Source organism: Sturnira hondurensis, unplaced genomic scaffold, assembly GCF_014824575.4.
Source record: "Sturnira hondurensis isolate 20B ecotype Veracruz unplaced genomic scaffold, ASM1482457v3 Scaffold0011391, whole genome shotgun sequence".
NCBI classification, from domain to species: domain Eukaryota; kingdom Metazoa; phylum Chordata; class Mammalia; order Chiroptera; family Phyllostomidae; genus Sturnira; species Sturnira hondurensis.
In genome coordinates this window covers 1,028,591-1,040,176 of record NW_028084022.1, presented here as the reverse complement: position 1 = coordinate 1,040,176, position 11,586 = coordinate 1,028,591, and the positions used below count along the sequence as shown (strand labels likewise).

At 37.3% G+C, this 11,586-nt stretch overlaps 1 protein-coding gene across 1 annotated transcript; it reads left to right on the top strand.

Annotated features, from left to right (window-relative positions):
- Positions 1-1,143: 1,143 nt before the first annotated feature.
- On the top strand, positions 1,144-9,397 carry SERTM2 (serine rich and transmembrane domain containing 2). Its single transcript, XM_037060163.1, has 4 exons — positions 1,144-1,311; positions 1,465-1,548; positions 7,942-8,040; positions 8,587-9,397. Exon 4 carries the CDS (start codon positions 8,695-8,697, stop codon positions 8,965-8,967), a length of 273 nt encoding a protein of 90 aa, XP_036916058.1. The 5' UTR covers positions 1,144-1,311; positions 1,465-1,548; positions 7,942-8,040; positions 8,587-8,694; the 3' UTR covers positions 8,968-9,397.
- The last annotated feature ends 2,189 nt before the right edge of the window (positions 9,398-11,586 follow it).

The following is an 11,586-nucleotide window of genomic DNA, read 5'->3' as shown; positions in this document are numbered from 1 at the left end:
GAGACCTTACAGGCAAGAAGGGGCTGGAAAGAAGTATTCCAAGTCATGAAATCCAAAGACCTACAGCCAAGATTGCTTTATCCAGCAAAACTTTCATTTAGAATGGAAGGACAGATAAAGTGCTTCTCAGATAAGGTCAAGTTCAAGGAGTTCATCATCAACAAGCCCTTATTATATGAAATGCTAAAGGGACTTATATAAGAAAGAGATGATGAAAAATATCAACAGTGAAAGGACAGCAAACACACAGTTATTAACAACCACACCTAAAACAAAAGCAAACCAAGAGGACAGCTAGATCAGGAGTGGAACCATAGAAATGAAGAACACATGGAGGGTTAGAAACAGGGGGATGGGAGGAGGAGAAGGGGGGAGAAGGCACAGACAATAGCAGAGATGGTAGGTAGAAAATAGATAGGGGGAGGGCAAGAATAGTGGGGGAAATATAGAATCTAAAGAACTTGAGACACGTGGTTATAAACTAAGGTGGGGGAGAATGGTGGGGGAGGGAGTGTGCGGGTGGAGGGGAAAGAAGAGGGGGAATAGAACAACTGTAATGGTATAATCAATAAAATATATTAAAAAAAAGAAACATAGTAAGGACATTTAAACTACAGGTAAATGAATTATTTCTAATGAAATATATACCCTGGAGAGAAATGCCTTCTTCAAAGATACTCTACCTAAAGCTTAGACCCTCCAACCAGAAACTCAGACATAGATTCAAAGACTGATATTAAATTTCCACAAAAATTTTTTAAATAATAAAAGTACTCAGTTCGTGCCTAAAAAAATTCTCAAACCTGGGGACATATATATGAATACATTCTCTTTGGAAAGACGGAATTATTTAAATACCACTACACCCTGGCATATTTGGTTTCAATTCTAAGCATATATTACTGTAAGACCTGGGATGAAAAACCTCTTTAATTTTGCAATAGATCTGATCCTCTTAAGTGACATATGAAGAAGCTTTCAGCAAGACAGAGAGCCTTTGCTAATCCTCCAAATGCATGAAGAAACCTCGAAGGGGTTAAAGTGCAAGGCTTATAATAACTTTGCTTCTCAGCTTCTCTCTTATCTCCTCCCTCTCTGGCTCCATACCGCTGAAGGCAGAGGAGAGCTGAATCACTCTCTACCTTTCCTGCGTACTCTAAAGTCTTCCTTGAGAAAGGGAAACTGGGGACTTTATTCAGGCTGCTTCTATTCAAGTGTTCCAGAGGGTATATATACATATCCAAACAGACACTTCTCTTAGCTTTTTAAAGTTTATAAGGAGAAAGGCAATTGAAACTGCACTCTAAAGCTGTAAGTGGCAACTGGCACTTTAAGTGCCTATTAGAAGGTGTTTTTATATTTTGCACTGGAAAGGACTGACTCTTCAGGAAAGAGAAAGCATAATTTGTACGAATATAGTCTTTCATCCTGTTTCTCTGGCAAAACAAGACTTATATTTTCCAGATATTCCAGAGATGTTCCTGAACAAGTTGTCTGTCCAAAGGGTGATTCAAACAGCCAACCCATTCATCCCGTGAGCCAGGAAAGGTAAGAGAGATTTGAAAATATTATGATGTTATTTGGTGAAATAAGCGGCATTATTTTATTTATCAGCAGGTGTAACAAACAGGCACCATCTGCTGCAGAAAATACAGCAACTCCCACTTGAGAAAGCTTATTACTTAATGGCTCCAGCCATTGAAAAAGCACTTGTGGTTAGAACTGTTTTTTTCATAGGCTTATGTGGAACTAGATACTCTAACAGCTTCTTCCTTCCTTAGTTTTCTTGCCCTCACACTGGGCAAACTGAATGTATTAACTCCTAAAATCTGTTTCAATTGATACTTTTTCTCTTTTGAATTGTTCCACTGATCATTTTTCTTAGCTTTTTGGTGGGATTTCAGCTCTGGAATCATATAGGCAGGTGTCATGCAGAAAAATGTAAAATTACCAGTGCATTTTTTTCAGAACTTTATCATGTTAAAAAGCAAAAGTGACTACTAGTAGCTCCTTGAGGACTGAAATCCTATATCCCCAGCACTTATCAGCTTGTCTGGTACTTTGGTTGACATTCAGTGGTTTGCTGAATAAATAAATGTCAATCTGATTTTCAGGATCCAAGCAGAACTTTATTGCTGTTATTAGAAACAAGATTCACTAAAGAATACCTTTTAGGGTCAATGGATGGAGAAAACTACACATTCCCTTCTCATTTTAAGGGGACAAATTCATGATCTGGGTGTATATTGTGCTTCTGTGTGGTTATATATACTATGGTGATGTGAAACATTACCAAAGACTTGACATTTCAATGTTCATACCAAAAATACTCAAAGTTTAATTTATTACCAAGGGTTTTATTTACCAAGTTAATGGCAAAACATACAATCAGAGAAGCAAAGGTGTATTCACATTGCTGGTGGATATTTTGATTTACATTAGAAGAGAAGTAAACCAGATGTTCAGGCTAATGTTGGACATTAGCCAATCATTAAATTAATCTCTTTGCCATTCCCCCAAATTTCCCTCCCCTTTTCCTTTCTTCCTCCCTTCTTTACCAATGTTTTTCTGCTACCTTATCTTCATCTTTACCTCTTAATCATTCATTTCCTCCTATGTCTTATATACTTCCAAAATCCCTAATCATTTTACTCACTTCTCACATTTCCTTTCTTTGTTATTTCATCCTTCCTCTATTTTCCTACCTTTATTTTCCTATTTGTCCTCTCAGTCTCCTCCTTATCCCTCAATAGTTTTCAATAACTTTATCAAAGATTAGAGACTGAATTTTATTTTATGAACTTTCCAGAAAGGACTGCAGGATACTAAAATTCTATAAGGTATTTCCACGAAAATCAGACCCTTCAGAATTAATAGAATTTCTATTTCTTTTGCAGTCTCATAGTTTTTCCTCTTTCCAAATGATGCAGAGCTTTTAATGGAGCAACAACATTATCTAAACAACTCATTGTTTAGTTAGCAGACAGCTATGACCATCCTGTTTGGAAAGCTTTTATAAAAAGTTGTCACAGATACAGGACCAGAGTAACAAAGAGGATTCCCCACTACCTAAATTTTTGTTTAAAAGTCCTTCATGGATTTGAGGAATTAAATTGAGAGACTTTGTTTGCATTAAACAGGATATTTGGAAGTTTCCTATGGAGGTTTTAAGAAATATATGATTAGTTTTCCAAACCTTGAAATGAAATGTTTAAAAAAATTAACAACTGCCCTCAATGGTGTACCTCAGTGGATTGAGCACGGGCCTGTAAACCAAAGGACGGAGGTTTGATTCCCAGTCAGGGCACATGCAGGCCAGTTCCTAGCAGGAGACCCACAAGAGGCAACCATACATTAATATTCTCTCCCTCTCTTCTTCCCTTCCCCTCTAGAGATAAATAAATTAAATTTTAAAAATTGACAACTGTATAAGAGGTTGTTCAGAACTAATACAGTTTTAGAGTCAATTGTGTAGGAGGCATAAAATGTATTATCAACTGTTAGTGAAAATAATCTATAGATGCAATTGCATTCACTGTAAACCCATCCCATGTAGTTTTCTTTAAAATTATGTAACTGAAATAGTAATTCAAGAGCAAAGTTTCTAACAAAGTGATTATTCCCTAGTTCCAGGTTATAATGAGGAATTCAGTCTCCTTTACACAATAAGAGATAGGGGAGTAGGTGACTTGAATAAAAAGAAAACGGAGTTTTAGGATCTTCCCCAAGCTATATTAGCAATCAGAACAGAGAAAAGACTGGGCTTCTCTGAAAACTGTTAGTGCTAAATGCATTTCTTCTGCTATATCCACCAATTTAGTCAACAATCATTGAGCTGCTACTGCAAGCATGGTTATATAAGGAATAAAATGTTGAAAAAAAGATCCCAAAAGAATTTATAAATTACAACTTAGAGAAAAACACGAAATCAATATTTGCAATATTTAACAAGTATAACTTCTCTAGAAGAGATACAAAGCATGTGGGAATTGGGATTTGGATGGGACATCAAAGTCAGTTTCATGAGCTGAACTATGAAGAATTGTAGCATTTCCTGAAGCAGAGTGTGTGAAGATGGAAGGCACTGGTCAAACCAAAGCATGGAAGCAGGCAGAAAGGTAACAGTGAGCATTACAGTTTGATTGAAAAGGAAAGTAGTGGAAGGAGTTAAGGTCAAGATCAGGGCATTGACAGCCTTGAATGCCAAGCTAAGAAGAATAAATTCCAAAGGCAATAAGGAGCCTCAAAGGCAATATGAGGGCTTCCAAAACCTTATTCCATTTTCATATAAAACTAAACTCAGAGACAGACAGATAACAATATGACAGTTACCAGAAAGAAGGGGATGGGTTGGTAAAGGGAGCCATATACATGGTGACAAAAGATAATTTGACTTTAGGTGGTGGGCACACAATGCAATATACAGATCATGTATCATAGAAATGTACACTTGAAACCTGTATGATCTTATTAGCCAATTCCTCCCCAATAAATTTAATAAAAAAGAATAGTTATAAATAAAAGCAAATCAAAAATGACATATTGCTTGAAACCTTTTTTATAAAGTTCAAAACAAAACTAAAAACAACATTGTTTTGTCATAGGTATTTGTGTGTGTGTGTGTGTGTGTGTGTGTAAATAAAAGCAAGGAAATGATTAACAAAATTTAAAACATTCATTATATCTGGGGAGATGTAGGAAATGGGAAGATATGGGTCAAAACATAGGTACATGCCATGTAAATTATTAATTATTTGCAATCTTAAAGTTGGTAGGTGTTTGTTCACTGGTGTTTATCCATGGGTGTTATTAAGTATGCAAAAGAGGCCCTGGATGTGCCATGATGGCATTGAGCCATTAACCAATGAATAAAACTTATCCAAATCTGTGTTTTAGAGATCCACAGGAGACTAATGACCCTTCAGTACTATAGAGGTTTCTCCTAATTGGCTTGTGCCAGCACTGAGTATTTATTTTCTTTTCACTTCTCTGTTGGCATCAGGTGAAAAAGTAGCTTGTGGGCTACATGGGTGAAAATTCCATTAAGCTCATATCTTTGGGCCATTACTACTTTTAAGGAAAAGAGCTGCAGGGAGAAGAATTGATGCTGGAAAGAGGCTGCTCAGACAGACAATATATAAGAAAGACATTTAATAAATAGGATAAGTGAGATCAAGATTCCTCTGTGTGTGTTCCCAGGACTATCGGAATCCTAAATCTGAAATGTTCTGTTCTATATATAAAGTAGTGCTTCTCAGCCCTGGTTGCATATCAAAATCACCTATGGAGCTCTAAACACTATAGATGTTCATGACCCAGACAGACCTGCTGAATCAGAACCTCTGAAGGAAGTACCCCAATACACATACACACCCCCCCCCCCCGGGTACTACTGGAAATCATTTCTTGCAGAAACTCTAAGTGGATAGCTTTGCACAAATGTGGATTTCAGGGTCCTCTTCCCTAAGATTTTGATCTAGGATGCAAAAGAAAAGGTCTAGCTATCTGCATTTGTAATAAGCATCTTCCAGGTGATTCTGATGAAGAGACTTCTTTGGACCACACTGAGAAACATTGTTCCCAAATTCAAACACACCAGGGCCTCAGGGTAATTACCCTGTATATTTGTTTCCTAGGGCTACCATAAACAAAATGCCACAAACTAAATAGCTTAAAGTAACAAAACTTTATTATCTTAGGTCTGAGGCTAGAAGTCTGAAATCAAAGCATTATGTCATGTTCTCTATTCAATCTGTAAGGTAAAATCCTTCCTTGGCTCTTCTAGCTTCTGGCATTTGCTGGTAATCCTTGGCATGCCTTGGCTTATAGATGCATCATTCCAATCTCTGCCTTTGTCTTCTTTCTGTATGTCTCTGTTTTCTCTTCTTATAATGGCATCAGTCACATTGGATTAGGGCCAATCTAGTGATATCATTTTAACTTTGTTTTATATGCAAAGTCCCTATGTCCAAATGAGGTCACATTCACAGGTACTGGGTATTAGGACTTCAATATATCTTTGGGGGACACAATTCAACCTATAACACTGTTTTAAATCATTTTCTTAGGCTTTAGCAAGGTATCTCAGTTGGTTAGATCATCGTCCTAATACTCCAAGGTCGTGGGTTCTATATTCCAGGTCAGGGCACATACAAGGATCAACCAATAAATGCACAAATAAGTGGCACAGCAAATTGATGTCTGTCTGTTTGCCTCTGTCTCTCAAAATCAATAAATAAAAAATTTTAAATGCTTTTTTAAAGTAGGGCTCCCAAACAACCGATAAAATAGATTAGGCAGATTAGCTATATATTTTAGCTGGGCTGTCTAGACAAAAAGACTTATCGTTAACTCTCAAAGCTTGGTGTGCAAAGAATCACCTGAAGAACTTGCGCATATAATGAATATTCCTGAGCTTTGATCTAAAATATTAGATTTCAGTAGGCCTGGTAAAATGTCTAGAAAATTTACATTTTAAATGATATATGGGGTCCATGCATCACACTCTTGAGAAAAACTGGATTTGAGAGAACAAACAAGGTCTAGAACCAAGGGCTTGGGAAGATGGAGCTGCCAATAGCAGATCTGAAATCTGTCTTTTTAACAAGCTGCGCAGGTGAACCATTGCCTTTGGGGCATGGTATTTCTAGGGAAGTAAAGGATACCTGCTGTGAATGTCTTTTCCACTTGTTAGTGAATCAGAAATCAAGGTAGATGTACCTTTAAGTATTGCAAAAATGTCTTCTAGACCATTGCTCCAGAGACAATAAGAAAAGACTAAATCTTTTTGCATTTGTTTCTTATGAACCAGGTGGTTCTGCATAGGTGGTAGGGGCAGCAGGTAGGTAGACTAAGAATCATGCAGCTTACAGGAAGTAGGCTAGTGAATATAAACTTTAACCTGAAGTGTTCCCAGGCTGGGGGCAAAATTCAAGATCATAAGAAGACTACTGTGATTGTTGGAACTATTTCTGTAAACTCTCCTTGAGTATGTCAACAAGCAACAGAACTAGGCTACATTGTCAGCTCTCCACTACTACTGCACATAGAAGTTTGACAGGTGATAGTGGTTTATATTGTTTATTTTAGTCACCCACATTCAAAATTCATGTTTAGAACAACAAGCTAAATCATTTTGGAAGACTTCTGTAGTAAATAGTTGCTGCTATTTACACACTGGAATGGTTGTTTTTGCCAGTAAAGACAAGGTTCTGTCTTTATTGATCATGAAAGATGCGATTATTTGATCCCAACTAATATGCTCCCTCAATTTCTTCTAATTTTCAAATACTGAAAAAAGGTGTGTTGTCATGCCCACAGACTTAAAGGAGAAAGCAAACACACAAAAATAAAATTGGCAGAAGCCTGCATTCCTTAATTTGTTAAAGCAACCCATTGTACTGGGACCTGGAGTTTAAAAATGAATCCTTAGATTTCAGTCTTCTTTAGTTCACTGCTAGGCTTTCTTGGTTAAACTAGAAAAGTGGTTATCAGTCCTGACTATAGTATAGAGTCATTTGTGGAGCTTTAAAATAATACCAGTGCTTGGAACTCACCCCAGACCCATAAAATATGACTCTCTGCAGTGGTGTCCTGGCCCTTAGTGCAGATATTATGATTCAGAATATCTGGGTTGGAGCCCAGTTTCTATATTTTAATATGTACCTCAGGTAAATCTTATGGTCAGTTAGTTTGGAAAGCACAGTTTAATTTTAGTTATTATCTGCTGTTCAGTAATTTGAATTTTTCTTTAACCTTTTAATAGTTATCTAACAAATAGAAAAAAAAGCATTCAAAATGATAAAAACTCAGGATATCATTTTAAATCTAATTTGTTAATATTAAACCATTTTGTAATATATCAGTTAATTTTTACTTCAAAAATTGCCATCTGATTTTCTTAGATAACTGAATAATTTATTTTTATTTTTTTATTTTCAGAAAAATAATTTTGTTGAAGATTTGTAAAAGTCAAATCTTCTGAGCCTAGAACTACTGCTGTCAGCACCTGTGAGACTTCATCCATCTGAAAATTACCAGGTCTGACAATACTTTTCCTCCAGCATATAGTGAGTGATGTCAACAAAACTGTAGAAAACACACTCTCTAGTGTTCTAGCCTTCAAGCTGCGGCAGCCGTGTAGGAACCTTATAAGCTCCATCTTTAAGTGAGATTCAGAAAGACAAGAAGGGTAAAAATTCAGATATGCTAAGCTTGAAATATACAAAAGCTTTAGAAAGTCTCTTCATATAGAAACCCAATTAAATTCACATAATTAGTGCATGCATTTAGATGAGTTGTAAGTAAAACAAAGCCCTTTCTCCTACCAAAACTGAATAGAAGTGTGATTTAATACTCTGAGACATTCTTGTACCCATACCAGTATTATAAAGTAATTTCACAATTTTATTTTAATCACTATAAGAGTAAGACTATGGAAAATGATCCAGAAGTTCCAATAAAACCTATTTGGGAAGGGAGTGCAGTGCTGGAGGACAGAGAGGGTGTGGTAATTGCCAAATTAGAATGTCACCATTTTTTTGCTTATGCACTACTGACATGGCTCTGGTCATGATTGCTTTGTAGGAGACTGTTAGAAAACCTCCAATATATTCAGAGACAATCTAAGTGACTGAAATGCCTCAAGGGCAGTAGAAATAAAATAGAAATAAATACCTACTCAAGTGTCGAGTGATGACAGAGGCGCATCTCAAGTACCCTGGAACTCTCACTGAGTGGACCCATTTCTCCACCCCACCAACAGAGGTTAACACCACTTTAGATAAGTATCCCAACCTGTACATATACGTGGGCTTATTTCTGAGCCTCCTGGCCATTCTCCTCCTGCTGCTCTTCATAATGCTCCTTCGGCTCAAACATGTCATCTCACCCATCAGCTCTGAGAGTGCAGAAAGTGTTCCTGAATTCGCAGATATAGAGATGCAGAGTCGAATTCCCACTTATTAAAGCCAGGATGAAGATGAGTTTTAGTAGATCTCAGTAAACTCTTGAATGTTGGTGATGTCCAGGAAAGCTTACCTTTATTGCATTCAACTTCCCATGTAGGAAATCAACAAGTTGTTCATTTAACAAAATGTTGTTTGTGTTTTCTTTGCGTTATTCTTTATCTTGACTCCATTTGTCAGATGACTAAGAGGTTTAATACTCATTCTTTGCTAGGAATATAAAAAATGGCAGCTGGTGGGAGGGCAGGTTTCCATAGTAACCAGAGAGAGCCAGATCCTTGAGCAAACCTCAGACCACAGAAATTCACATGCAGCTGTTGTAAAAAACACAGGATCCCTGCAACTCCAAGAACAAGGAAAATTTGCCTTCAAAGGGGCTGATTGTTCAAAGAAGGTTACTCAAGAAAAGAACAAGTTTGACCTTAAACAATTGCTTTTATCATCTAAGGCCATTGGATTTGAACCAAATGAAAGAAAACATTTAAAGAAACTGTTTCAGTTTAAAGAGCAAGTTTGCAGAAAGAAGTTTCCAGTCAACAAACTAAGCTAGCCAGGGAAAATGTGCATTTTATATCTGTGTTATTACTTTTACTGAACTTTAAAAAACTCAGATAATGACAGATGTATTACAAAAATCTGGAACAATGGGATTCTCCCAAACCAAGCTCCAGGGTTGAGTTGACATAAACATGAGCTTTGTTTAAAGGTGACCTTAGCAAAGAGGACTCAACTTTACTTGGAAGCAGAAATGAAATAATATTAAAATAATATTAAATTATTAAATAAAATAATTAAAAAATGAAAGCCACTGTTAAATTGCTGTGGCTTTGGACAAAACATTCAAGCTTCTGGATGCCAGGTTTTTCTTTCTGAAAAATGATCAGATAGCTATTTAGTCATCACCAGACTCCTTTTAGATGTGGGTGTAAGAAAAATAGAGACAAAGGAGGAAAGAACTAAACAACACCCCCCAACAAATCTTTACTGAGATCAACGTCCTCAAGTTGACATTTGTCTTTCCCAGAAAATGTTCCTCCCTTCCTGATTCCTGCCAAAAGATGAAGTGTTTCACTTATTACCTATCAGATAAATATATTTTGAAAAATTTAATGTTCATAAGTAGCCCTGGTATGCCAAGAGTAGAAAAAGATTGATTTTTTTAAGAAACCAAATGTTTCAAAGGGGAACCATATTAGAATTTGGAAGGGTGGTCATATTTTTGCCACCAAAGAACAAGTATACCTGTGTTAAATTCTACCTGCTTAAAAAAACCAATTATCTCTTGCATCTAAAAGTGCTCATCAAATTTCACAGGATGCTCCCTCAGCAACTGCAGTGGAAGTGAGAGAGAAATGGAATGGAAATTAGGTTAATGTCATCTCCACCCAGACTTGCAGCTCTCTGTACCTTGTTACCAATGTAGATTGTCCTTTTTGTTCTAAATCTAGCTTGGTGGTGAAATTCCCAAGTGCTTCCTACTTTTATACACAGTCATTTGGCAATACTCCCCTCTCCAAGGGGCTGCAAGTGTATAATCCCTACACACAGAGCTAAACTTAGCAACAAGGCTGACTCTGGCACACCTGTTACAACAGTACAGTTGAGAGCTGGCAGCTGCATTCTGCACTATTTGGAATAGATCAGCAGGTAGGCTAAAACAGATAGGGCATACACTTCCTTTTTTGTGTATTTTCCCAAATGAAAAGTGACTCATATTATTACATTTGGTGATTTATGTTGTATCTTTATTCAACACCCAGGCTCCATATACTCTAAAATTTTAGTTCTTGACAGCCATACATGGACTTCCTCAAAGGCTGGCAATATACCCCAGAACTTCTTAAGGACACATATCTCCCCTCTCCCTTTTGTGCTCACAGTATTTGAATGCATTTTACAATTAAGAAGTCAGTGGCTTGCTAAATTAAGAAATTGACTACACTTCCAACAGCAATGAATAGCAAGATGCCCAATGCCTTGTTGCTGAATCTAATGAACAAACTGCACATTTATTCCTTGCTCATCTACTTCCCCAACCAAAATTTTAAAAGTTTAAAACTGCTCTTTAATCATTGACCTTGTAACAGGGTGCAGCCAAGAGGGGTGCCCCCAAAAGGGATTTGGGATGGGGTCCAGAACTCAAGGTGTCCAGGAAATATTAATATGTCTTCACCCTTATCCCCCACAGGTGTCAGTTGGGGGAAGGGACAAAGGAGATGGGCCATTGAGAATTGTTTTGCATAGCAACAGTTTCACAGATAACCTCTAGAATCATCATTTAACATATCTATAACCTTTAACTGGTTTCATAGATATGTTAAATAGCTGTAGCCACACTTTGAGCCAGGGAGAAGGGAGTGACTTCCACCCAAGATGTAATTGGGAGGCAACTCCCAGCCCCCATTACAATGCCTGCGTGAGAGCTTGGAGATGATTGGCCCCATACCATGGGGCCACGCCTCCAGACTCATGATGGCAGCTCAGTAAACTTGGAATATACAGGAGTGCTGGCAGGTATAGATAATTGTAGGAGGAGTCGGAAATAGGGCTGCAAAGGAGGACTGGGTTGGGGATTTAAATGCAGACAAGGCAGCCATTGGTGGAGAATCACACGGCTTTG